This window comes from Passer montanus, unplaced genomic scaffold (assembly GCF_014805655.1).
Source record: "Passer montanus isolate IOZ18808 unplaced genomic scaffold, ASM1480565v1 scaffold52, whole genome shotgun sequence".
Classification (NCBI taxonomy): domain Eukaryota; kingdom Metazoa; phylum Chordata; class Aves; order Passeriformes; family Passeridae; genus Passer; species Passer montanus.
In genome coordinates this window covers 2,996,787-3,009,106 of record NW_024370152.1, presented here as the reverse complement: position 1 = coordinate 3,009,106, position 12,320 = coordinate 2,996,787, and the positions used below count along the sequence as shown (strand labels likewise).

The following is a 12,320-nucleotide window of genomic DNA, read 5'->3' as shown; positions in this document are numbered from 1 at the left end:
ATATCTGTGTTGGACAAGGGCATGACTTGTGCAATGGGCTTGTTCAGAGGATCTGGCTTGTTAGATCTGACCTTGAGGAGGTATCTGTAGGGAGTGTGAAAGGAACACGAGTTACTGAAGTGGTGAGTGGAAAGTGGTCTCTGATAAGCTTTCTGAACCCTTCAAATGTCAGGGTGCTTGCCAGCTGGTTGGGTTGGGTTGTTTTAGAAACTCAGTGTCACAAGAGAGGAAAGGCTATCATATTTACTACTGGTAATGATCACAGTCCCTGAAGTCTTCACTCAGGTATCTGGGGCTTGTTTTTACAGGACTTGGGTCCAGTGAATTCAGAGCTGGAATTAGTCCATTGTTAAATAAAACAGACAAAAGGGCTCACCACCTCCTTGTCTTTTCTTGTATATAAACAGAGCTGCCAGGATGACAAAATTTTTGTTTTGCATGTTTTTGCTTTTCATGGAGCTTGATCTCCCAGGACAGGACTGCCCACCAGAGAGGTCATGGACTGTGTCAACTGCAAGGATTGAGCCTGTCTGCTCTCTGAATGTGGGTAACATCCTGGCCTTGTGAACAGTCTCATAGTTTAGAAAAATGTTACAAATGAAGCTGGGAGAGTAGTCTTGAAACTGGCTGTGGCTCCTTAAGGTTGGCTCTTCTCAGCAAATGCCCATGTAACCTAGGCCCTAAGAGCTAAAAATACTCTTCCTATCTTGCTACTGGAGGTCTAAATTTTGCCTGTTACCAGGGTGCCTTTAGAAAGCAGGGAAATTCTAGAATGTTGTAGGATTTTCTGGAGTGATGTTTAGACTATGTAAACCAGGAGGCTATTTCAGAGGAGCAGAATTTTCCAGTGTGAATGATGGCTTGGTATATTTTTGCCAGGATCTTCTGAAAATAATAGAATCATAGAAATATTAAGTTTGGAAAGAACCTCCAACATCATCAAATCCAGCCTTTGTCGGAATACCACCATGCCAACTCAAAATTCTACCACAAAATGCCATGTCCAGTCATTTTTTGAACGTTTCCAGGGACAGCAGCTCCCCCACCTTCCTGGGCAGCCTTTCCCAATGCCTTCCCTTTTCATCCTTGCAGTGAAAAATTTGTTCCTAATGTCTGACCTGACCTCTGAAAAAGCTAGAGGCTCTGTCCTCCAGTCCTGTCACTAGTCCCCTGGGAGAAGATAACAACCTCCATCTTGCTAGAACCTCATTTCAGGTAGTTTTAGAGAGTGTTTCTCCAGGCTGAACAGCCCCAGTATTGCATCAGGTGTGAAAAGGTCAGAGTTTAGCATGTGTGTCATGTCAAGGTAGCTTAGCCTTACTGGGCAGCAGAGGTGCATTTATATTCTTCGGTGGTGCCAGAGAAATGCAGTAGGGTAACCATTCTGGATCTGCTCAGTTATTTCTTGGTACCTTCTGACAGGTAGGTATCTGCAGATTTCCTGTACTGGTTTCCCATCAAGTACCCCAAAGGGCATGAAACTGCTCTCGATCTCCATTCCACACTGAATGACACTCAATTCATAATGAAGGCCTGAGACGTGGCTTATTTTTGTGGAGCTCCTCAGTTATGCAGCAGTTTTTTCATTACTGTTTCTCATTTGTAATAAGATGATATCTGGAGGAAAAGACCCCTTAACAGAAAATGGTAGTGAAGAAGCAGAACGTCTCCTCTTACCGTGCTGTTACCACAGCTGCACAGTTCTTTCTCTTTGCTTTCCTGTTAGGAGGCTGTTGTCCTTGAGTTGTGTTGATGAAGGCTCTCTCGAATTTGTGCTTACTGAAGGTGTAGCCTAGAAATAGTTTCATCCTTACCCTTCTCACAAAAAAACGTGGACTAGCCTTGGCTTCCCACTGAACCCCATGGTTGGCTGCTGTGAGTTTGGGCTGCATTGCAAAACCTAGGTTCAAAGCTCACCCTAATGTGTGCAGTTCAAGTGTTACTTTGTACTGGATAGCTTCCAACAACACTGAAGTGGGGGGAAGGAGCTCACATGAGGAAAGAGGAAAGAAAAATCATGTTCAGCGGTCACTGTGTAAAAACCTTTTTCTCCCTGCTTTCTTGCAAATGAGGAGACACATCAAACTTGCATGGAGAGACTGATCAGCTTCTAGTAGCTTCCTGCATTGAAACTGGACCATAAAGGTGGAAAGGAGAGTTGATGGTGGGATGGGGTGATAGTCTACTTAGTTCTTGCTCAACAGATTTCCTGTTGACACTATGTAGAGCTCAGTGTTTAATGGCATCCTGAATCAGGCAACTAGTATAAATTTGGCATGCTTTAGGGATTAACCTTGGTAAAATTAGGACGTATTTGTTCGTAGCTGAATCCACCTGCTGTGTACAAATGGGACGTTGCTTCTTCAACTCCAGATGGAGCAGGGATAGGTGAGGTGTCGGGTGCTTGAAGATTCATTTCATTATTTACCAGGTCATTGCAGTACAAAAGTGGCAGAGGAGACTTGGTTTTTCAGTATCTACTTAGAATTAATTTCAGTGAGACATATTCCCTTTTAGTATCTTTGTGTCCTTGTCTGGAAGGGCCAGAGTGGATGAGAAGCGCTGTCACAGCAGGGTCAGGAAGCAGTACGGGAGGGAACCTACTGACCTTTAGGAGCAAAAGAAGATAACTCAGTTTTTGTTGAGCAGCACAAGAGACTTGCTGAGAAGTCTCTACTGACATGCTCCTGACACTCTGATCTTGTCCTTGTGCAAGCCTCTGGTGCAGCAGTTACCAGCTGTGTCTCACAATGTAGCGTTTTTGTTCCTACTATGATGCTTTCCTTCGGCTCTAAAGGTGCAGCCTGGTCCATTTGAGCTGCTCCTCCCCGAGCCTGTTGATGTGCCGACTGAGGTGTGTTGTGCATGCAGCCCACGTGTGGTTACCTTTGTGACTGTGTAGCCAGGTGTGCAGAAGAGAAGCTGTGTGTGCAGGTGGCCTGTTCCCCTTCAGCAACAGGGTTGCTTGGGCACTGCTGTCCACCCCAGTGTGGTGTGCCTGGGGCTCATATTCTCTGAGCAGGCCAGGGCTTGAGCTCAAGGGTAGCATTTCTCATTTGTTCTGTAGCAGTTGCAGGGCTGTGAGAGGCTATCTGTCCACACTGGTCACCCCAGGAAGCTTCAACAAGTCCAGGTGAGACTGTTCTTCTCCAGACAGTGTAGCAGTAGTTGTGAGGGGTGCATGCTGCTTGCCTACAGCCAGGGTAGCAAAGGGTTGTGACATGTGCTAAAGCATGACCAGTGATGTTGGAAGACGAAATGGACTTGTCCTGGTTTCATAGCCACTTTTCTGTCAGATGGAGGAAATGTCCTGCTATGCCATCCTGGCAGCCACTATAAGAGTCTCTTGAAAACAGGAGTAGACAAGTTGTCAGTGTCCTAGGTCTAAGCATTGATCTCTGGAAGCCAGAACACTGTTTAATGTAGGCTGTCAATGTTAATGGCTGAGTGTGTGCTGCCACATCATCGTTTATTGTAATAAGGGACCAGAGATGGTCTCTTCCTGGCACCTCTGTTAGCGTGGTCTCAATGGAGTTTCTTACCCAGTGGTTGTACAGTGTGTGCATGACAATAACAGATGACAGAATATTCTGAGTTGGAAGGCCCCCACAAGCATCATCAAGCCCAGCTCCCAAGCGAATGGCCCACGTGGAGATTATGTCAGCAACCTTGGAGTTATAAGCACCATGCTCTAACCAGCTGAGCTAATCTCAGGATCCAATGGATAACAATATCCCAACATTATCTTGCAGAGACTGGCACTGTTACCAGGAGTGCCTGGAAGACTGATGCTCAATTTTTATACCTTTTAGATTGGGGTGCTATTTGCTGTTTGATGTCAGTTATGAAGGGTGGCTGTGAAAAGCCATCCTACATAATTTCCTCTGCTGGATTAAGTGACCTTTGTTTTAATGCTCTGTTTTTACAGTGTGTGCTTGTTTTGAGGTACAGTAGTTACTTAGAAGTCTCTCACCTCAAAGTTTGCATGGAGTGCCTTGTGCTGAGTGTTAAGAATCCAGTTCAGCTGTTAATGAAGGAACATGGAAAAACATGTTTGAGTGGGGATACTGCCTCCCACTAGGTTGCAGGTCTTACACTCTGGCTTTTAAGGAGGATGATGTAGACCTCTTATTAGAAAAGACTGAGTTTTTCAGGAAAGAAGTGGAAAAGATTTTTCTTCATCTGACCAAGAAAGCACTCTGTTCTGCTACTAATAATAGACGAGAAACATACAGAATAGCAGCATAAAAAGCTTTCAGATTTTCCTTGTCTTATAGCTTACTGAAAATACATGTTTATACAGTCTTTCTGGAGTGGAAAGTAGGGATGTGGCTACTGAAGCTCAAGTCTGGGAAACGTCAGCTTGTCTCTCAGAAGCTCTAGGCTGGAGACTTGCTTTTGTCCACATGCTTCTGGGGGATGTGATACATCTCAGTAAATTTTCCTGCACTTCAATTCTTTCTCTAAGAAATGTTGTATATTTAATTGCAGGCCTTTTCTTCTTGTCTTGTCCCTCTAAATAACTGAGTTAGTAATTTACCTGCTTGATATTCCCTGCCGTTCTGTAGATGACCTGCACCAGTGGGTGCTGCCTACCTTCAGGAAAAAAACATAAATTGGAACAAAACAGACTAGATATGAGCCTAATCTTGGTAGCTCTGCTTTCTAGATACCAATACATTCTTGCAGTACTGAAAGAGTTGGCATAGCATGCATCAGCACAGTTTCCATGCCTGATGTGTTAGGGTAGAAACTTAATGGTCTGCTGCGAAAATGGAATATAAGTACGCCACTGCCTCAAAATATGGGATAAGAATTCAGCTCATTTCTAGAAAGATTAATTGGGAGGTTTTTTTCAGTCGAGGGACAGAAAAATATAAAAATAAGCCAAAATTGCACTTAAGCACATCCATTTTAGTTCAATAACTGGCACATATCAATGAGAAAAAAATTGTAATTCTTTGCGGATTATCCTCTGAAGCTGGAGGAACAAACTTCTTGATCCTGGCATGCGTGGGCAGAGCGAAGTGAGACAGTGCTTACAAAACTGTTTTGGCTTACAAGTGGATTGTCCTAGAACTTCTGTTCTGACCTTTATTTTGAGTATGATGTCTTAATACTTTGCCTTTATTGTTTCCAGTTCCAGCTGCTGATCGAAGTTGCCTGGCCTCTGTTTATCTTCTTCATCCTGATCTCTGTAAGACTTTCATATCCGCCCTATGAGCAGCACGAATGTAAGTATCAAACAGAGCAGCTGCACCCAGAATGCTTGTTGTTTCATGGTTAGTACACGGTAATGCAGCTGGCAAGATGCAAAGAGCAGTGATTCCCTACTTCAGTCAGAAATATGCAGGAGGGCTTAGTAACTCCTTTGCTTCTACCTTGGGAACTGCAGTTAACTGATGGTGTTGCTCCAGGACTGTAGGTTGCTGCTCTTTTTCATGCTGTTTCTCATTTTATGTTTATATTACCTAAGAATTTGCTGTACAACTCTGCAATATCTGTAAAACCTGCACAGAACCCCAATCTTATTTTTCTTTTTTGATCTGTGTGTGACTTAGCATAAAAGAATGCAGTGTTCTGATCTCTAAGAGGGCAATCTTGTTTCCAGGTGATAAAAGGCATTAATGTATCATATTAAAGAGCACAAGAAGGATTCCATTCCTTCCAACTATTACAGTGTCAGCTCTGCATTTAGTAGATTCAGCAGTCATACATTGCTGACAGAAAAACAATTCTACGGGGTTTTTTTTGCATCATGCTAAATGGGCACATTTCTGCTTTTCTTTCAAAGGAAGTTTGTTCTTTATAAATGACTATCTATAGACCTCTTTGGTTGCCATTTGGTTTAGGAAGCATGACTCGTTTATTAGCAACATGATGTTTTACTGTGTTTGGTGACAGCTTCATACTGCAATTAACTGATTGTGGAATAGCTCTTTGTTTATCTTTCCTTAGCCTGATTACTGCAAGGTAAGGTTTAAGGGTCAGCAAAACATGTTTTTGAAGGGCCCTCTGAAGTGTTTCTTGAAATAAGGAAAGAACTCCCTTTTACAGCACTTATCCTGTCTTCGCAGTGTCTGGGGCATTTTGTGCTGTTTGCTGGGTGTTCAAGCTGGTATCTTTTAAAGCTGAGGTATTAGTGTTTGCAGTTTCCCATTACACTTTGGACTCTGCTGATCCCATGTACTGCCTAACTTGCTTTTTTCAGCGCTCAACAGCATAGTTAAAACTTCCCTAAGTTAAATCTCATACTTTACGTGGAATTTGAACTACCTCTTCTGACTGAATGTTATGGTGACATTAGGAGAGATAGCTGTAATATAGACATGAAGCTGAAGAGAAGTAATTAGCACTCTACTCAGCTTTTATAAATAACTAGCAACCTCAGTGGTAATTAATTTCAGGTATGGCAGGGTTGTATATAAACTGAAACCTTGGAAGAGCTGTGATTTCATAGAACTACTTCGCTTGGTCTTGCTAGTCAGTAGCCTTCATGAAAAACATTTGCTCTGGCACCATGGTGTCGTAAGCATAGTTTTGAGTCTTTCACCTACAATCCTTTTCCCTTCCTGTTTATGTTGACTATTATTGCTTTGTCTGCCTTCTTATGTTGTCCTGAGGAGTTATAGAGCACAGGGCATCTGGTAACTTTTAATTCACTTCTATGGCTAATTCATCTTTTTTTTTGAAGAGCTTCTTTGAATAGGTTTCTAAATTGTGTTGTCAGGATTGGTTTCACTGAACGTTCATTTACGCTGACAGATGTGGATGTGTTGTGAAGCGAAGCAGCTTTTGCTGATCTATGAGCAGACCTAGGAAGAAAAAAGGCTTTTGGGTTGATGGCAAACTCTTTGGCAACCCTGTGGATTCCTTAAGGGAAGTAGGATTGTTATCTGTAGTGGCAGTGTTGTATGCTGTTATGAAATCACTTGTAGGTGATAGCAGTAATGCCTGGTGATAGCAGAAACAGAGCTGAGTGCAAGTGCTTTGTAGCCTCCGCATAGCCTCAGTATTTAATGGTAGTCTTTTTCAACAAACAAGTAAAATCCAGTTTTCTTTCCCTGGTTGAGAAGAACCAAGGATTGGACTGTTGTCAGGGTTTCTTGTTTCTAACGGCCTGGCTTAGTGTGAGGAAGTTTTCTCTTAAAATGTGAAGGAACAATTAACTTTGAAGTGATAGCTATGTGGCTTTCACCAGACTAGTGGGAGAAGACATATTAGTTTACTATTGGGCCAGATTGCTAGTCATGTCTTGTGTTGTGTAGAACTTTTCTTTTCTGTTCCTGTCACCCTTCAAAGTATTCAAAATGCACTTTTTTGGCAGTGGGAGGGAGAGACTCTGACAAGGCGTGACTAATCTCTTCTGAAAAGCTAGATGTTTGCAGCAATGTAATTGAAAATTATGTGCTGTTGCACTGTTTTCTGTGTATCTTATCTGATTTAAAACCAACAGATTCCTGCTATACTCTTGGAGAAACTGGTGTTACATGCATCACTGTGCCTAAAAGGTTACCATAAACTCTTGTGTGCCATTCCTCTTTCGACATTGCTCTGAACATTTTCTTGGAGTTACTGACAGTGTAAAATGAAAGGCATGGAGGACAGAGAAGATGATTCTCTGGGAAATTTTACAAGATGAATCTGAAAGTCTTAGCATTTTTCCTCTTTCTCTCTCCCCCTCCTTTGCCGCAAGCCCCTCAGCCAAGAACAAAAAGGCAAAATGAAACAAAAATTAGATCAGGTAAATAGCTCTTCTATTTTAAACAGAACTAGGAGCAAGAGTTTCCTGGGTACTGGAAACAATAAACTTCATTTCCTTTACCCTTTTCCTGCACGGAGTCCTTGGCTTTTTCCAGGGAGGGCTGATAAGATTCCCATCTTCATCCAGCCACCCATATTAATCAGCCTTGCTGTAATTTAACAGCTTTGATGCTACTTTTTTCTTGGGCTTTGATAGTTCTGTTGGGGTTGTGGAGGTAGGGTGCCAGCCCCCTGAGTGATTGCAGGCATGCTGGGAGGATGAGGTGGGCACCAGAGGGGAGGGGGTGGGCATCTGATCCTCAGAGTCTTGAGATACTGAGAAAGGTGCATAATCTTCCTCCAGGATCCTGTCCCTAGTGTGGAGGTGAGGAAGCAAGCTCATTGCAAAAAGCAGCCTGGCAGTTTATATAAGGTCCAGGATTATATAAGGGAGGCCTTTCCCAGTCACTGGGGGTATGGGATTCACAAATATACAAGTGGCACACTGGTGGAGATCTGCCATGAGTAGTTTGTTACTGCTTTGTTCTTGTACAGGATGTAAACTCTGGTCTATGACTTCACTAGTTCTTTAGTGGAAAGGTTTAGACTTCAGCAAGAAGATTTGAAAGAGCGGTGTAGAGAGTCTGATACAAGCTCAGTCCTTCTTAGTGTTGGCTGTTCTGCTCTTTCATAGGCACTTTGGGGCAATAAGCAGTGCAGGGTTAGCACTGCTCTTCAGATACAATGCCGTGTAGTAGAGGATCATATCACGTGTTTGTCTGCTAACTCCTGTGTTTCTATTCTAGGTCACTTTCCAAATAAAGCTATGCCTTCGGCAGGAACCTTGCCATGGATACAGGGGATCATCTGCAATGCCAACAACCCATGTTTCCGCTACCCAACTCCTGGGGAATCCCCTGGTATTGTTGGAAATTTCAATGCCTCCATGTGAGTCTGTCTGCTTTTGCCTCATCTCTGTTTTTGGGGAAACATGGGGGAAAGGGATATTTGGAAGTCACCTACCAGTTGTGAAATCTTACACTATGTGAGGGTTTTACAGTTTCTACCACCTCTGAAGTACCAGATTCTTCAGTTACCAAGTTCACAGGGGCTAGCAGACAGCTGTAGGTGTGCAGAATTCCCAAATTCAAGTACCTGAAGCTCTTGGTGAATGAAAAGCTTTGTGTGGATAAGGACTGGGCCCATTCTCTTACCTGGGCTCAGAATTAGACCTCAAAAAAAGTAAGGCTTTTTAAGATGCTTCTTTTTTCAGAGCATTTTTTTTCCTGGTTAATGAACCTCTGAACAGCATAGAGTGAGAGGCAGTTGAACAGGTTTAGGGAATACTCCTTGACGTTTATTACTTATTACTGACTAACATGATGTGGGAAGCACAGTTTATGACCAGCTTTTCTGTACCTTGCCTTACTTGATACATTCATGGTCTCAGGAAAGATAGGCTTAGTGTAGAGCATAATGCATCTGCAGAAGCATTTGAAAGGAGCAAGGATGTTCTTAAATTATTATGCTTCTAAGAAGCAGCAGTTTATAGTCAGCAGGAAGCCTTCTCCATCTCTGTCCTAAAACTGCTTTCAAATGCATGATGTTCCGTGTAACTTAGATTGATCTTGCATTAGCAGACATCTTTTATTAGACTCCTTAGATTGTTGACTAAAGAGTTTTTTGTGCTGAAGTGAAATAATTATAGGGGATTAAAGTTTGGAATTGGTATGTAAAACTGTATCTGTGGATGGTGGCTCACGGAGCTGATGACTGCTTGTTGTTTTTCTGTTTTCCCGCAGTGTTTCCCGCCTGTTCTCGGATGCCAGGAGGTTACTGTTGTACAGCCAACAGGACACAAGTATAAAGGATGTCCAGAAGGTCCTGGGAAAACTACGCAAGTTGGGAAATTCCTCTGGCTTAGGTAACAGCCTGATAGAAAGAGTCAATATCTGGTATTTCTGGCCTGCTTAATTCTGTGTGTGTGTAAATTTCAGGAATGTGTCACAATGTGAACGTGCACAATTATAACTTACCACTTATCAAATCTTTTCCAATCTTGCAGAAGTACCTTAAGCCTTTCTTGTGTCAGAGCTTTGTGTGCTCTTTAATTTTTTTGGTGGAAGAAAAAAAGTGTGGTGTGTAATGCCAAGAACAGCAGCTGTTTTGGATGTGAAACTATAATCCTGGGTGCACTGAAGTTAGTCAAAGTGCTTATTTTCTCAAAGGAGCTGAAGTAGTGTGTCTTTTTGGAAAGCACTAGTTATTTTGGTATTTTGTGAAGCAGTGAACACAGTGTAGTGTTCTACACTCTGGGCTCCAGAGGGAAGTGTGCTGGAAGAACACAGATGGGGAAAAACTGATGTTGGCCTCCAATCTACGAACTTGAAGCTGATTATTATCTGACAATGTAATATGCATTTCCCTTGTCGTGTTTTGTTTTGGAGGGGGATTTTTTGTCCCTATGAATTTGGTGTGATATACTCTCTGATATTGTCTGGCAGGATTTTTAATGGCAGGGTACAAAAGAAAACTGTCTGGTTTCACTGCCCTATTTCCTATGAAAATTAGAATCCTCCCATTTTTAGCTTGTGTGAAGAGATGGTGTGCCATCCCATCCTGTGCGGATGAATGAGTGACTAGTGTGAGATCACATGGGAAGCTTGCAGTGGAGCTGCAAGCTGGGATGTGAAAGAGCTCTGTCCAGTCCCAGGAAATCTCTTGGTGGTGAATCTCTTGCTATTGCTGGTTCTCTCTGATGTGGCACCTTGTAAAAGTTTTTTGGCATATTCTTCCCTGAAAGATTCTGTCTTGGCCGCTGTGTTAGTGTGGCATGTGGCTAGGTGAAAGTGATGGAAAGTAACAGTTTAGAAAGACATACAGCAGGGAAATAGAATAGGGAACACAGCCATTGAGAGTCTTCACCCACAGCCTTTATGCAGCATGTACAGCTCTTTGGACAAAGGTGGTAGTTTGGTGTTTTGTGAAAATTGCCCTTGGTTTCACAGCAGTAGTTCTTCTCAGCTCTCATCATTTGAGGATGGCTCAGGCAAGCTGCAGGAAGAAAAGTATCTGACCTGGTATGATGTGAATAGTGTCACATAGTGAAAGCACAGTATGATGTGTACTGAGCACACGTAAATCAGAGATGGTGTTTTTACATTCTTCTGTGTTGCTCAGTACATTGCAGGTCACCTTGGAATAACCTGTACTGTTAGTCACAGGTTGGCAGGTATGTGCTGAAGGTATGTACAGACATGGACTGTGCAAGGTATTTGTCTTGGGCATTTAATCCCCGTCTCTCCTCTTCAGGGTTGTGCAGAATTCTGATGTGATTACATCTGCATATAATACTGTGGTCTACTGACTCTGACCATTAGTTCATACTTGTGTATAAAGGACACGCCTCCTTGCTGAGGAGCTCAATATCCATACCACCAGGCCTTCTCTCATTTTACTCAGAACTGGAGAGTGGCATCTTCGTGCTTTTACCTAAATCTGGAGCAGCTTCAGAAGGGCGAGGATACAGAGTGTACCCTTTGTGCAGAGATGGACACACAATGAATACAGCCAAAATGAGTTAAGATGGCTATTTCCCAAGGAGAACTTTGATGTTGTTTTCATGGATATTTTCAGTTTTTTGCTTTGATTTGCTGAGAACAAGCTCCCTCCATCAGAATGACAGATATTGTTGTTACTGATTTTGCACTTCTAGTAGTAGTATTTTACTCTTTAGCAGTACTACTTTTACACTTGTATTGACAAGTTAACTCTTCCAAAGAGAGTAGATCCTGGCGTGGTGTTTTGTATTGAGACATGCAGTGAATGTCAGACATGGACATTTACAAGAACACTATCAAAGCTATAAACTGAAGCTCTTGCTGCTGGGGAGGTCTGAGGGGGAGTGATTCCATGAAAAGTTATGCATATGGAGTGGTACACAAATTGAAAGTCAAAAGGCTCATGTTTCTCTCCAATGTAAAGACTAGTGGACTGACTGTAAAAACAAGCTTCAGACCCAGTCATCATAGACTATATTTCTATAATAAAATATTTCACATGTGTAATCAAAAAATCAAGCCTCTGTGAATGTCCATTGTTGGTAAGGCTTTTGGAGAACAAAGCCTGTTTGTCTTCCTCATGCTAATTTACAAAGCCATCCAACTTGGTGGATCCTGCTGTTCACTCCTTAGTTGTGTGATTCATTCTTTGACAGCATGCATGAAACAGCATCCTCTAATCATAGAAGCACTCATATTTATACTTAGCAGTGCTTAGATTCCTGTTTAAGGAAGGTCAACTCTCAGTTGCTGTTGATGATGAGGTGTGAAAGTTGCAAATCCTAGTCACTCTGAGCATTTCTTCCAGTGACTCTGGGAACCTAAGGAGACAGTAGCAGTGGGTGTCAAATGTAAGTGCACTATCCAGCCTGAAAGTACTGTCTCTATACATGTGTTTCCACCAGTAGCAGGAGGGCTCATTATCAATAAGCTAATAATTGAAAATGTAATATCCTGTACGTTTTAACTCTAGCCTGGACCTGAAGCCATGTGAATTGGTGGTGCAGACTGGTGCAA

The 12,320-nt window shown here is 42.5% G+C and overlaps 1 protein-coding gene across 5 annotated transcripts in view; it reads left to right on the top strand.

Annotated features, from left to right (window-relative positions):
- The window catches only part of ABCA1 (ATP binding cassette subfamily A member 1), a 93,295-nt gene that overhangs the window by 17,786 nt on the left and 63,189 nt on the right, over window positions 1-12,320 (top strand). For all 5 annotated transcript variants that reach the window (XM_039724044.1, XM_039724045.1, XM_039724041.1 and 2 more), the window contains exons 3-5: window positions 5,141-5,234; window positions 8,550-8,691; window positions 9,546-9,667. In XM_039724044.1, coding sequence (XP_039579978.1) covers window positions 5,141-5,234; window positions 8,550-8,691; window positions 9,546-9,667 — 358 coding nt within the window. The remainder of the gene's footprint in view (window positions 1-5,140; window positions 5,235-8,549; window positions 8,692-9,545; window positions 9,668-12,320) is intronic.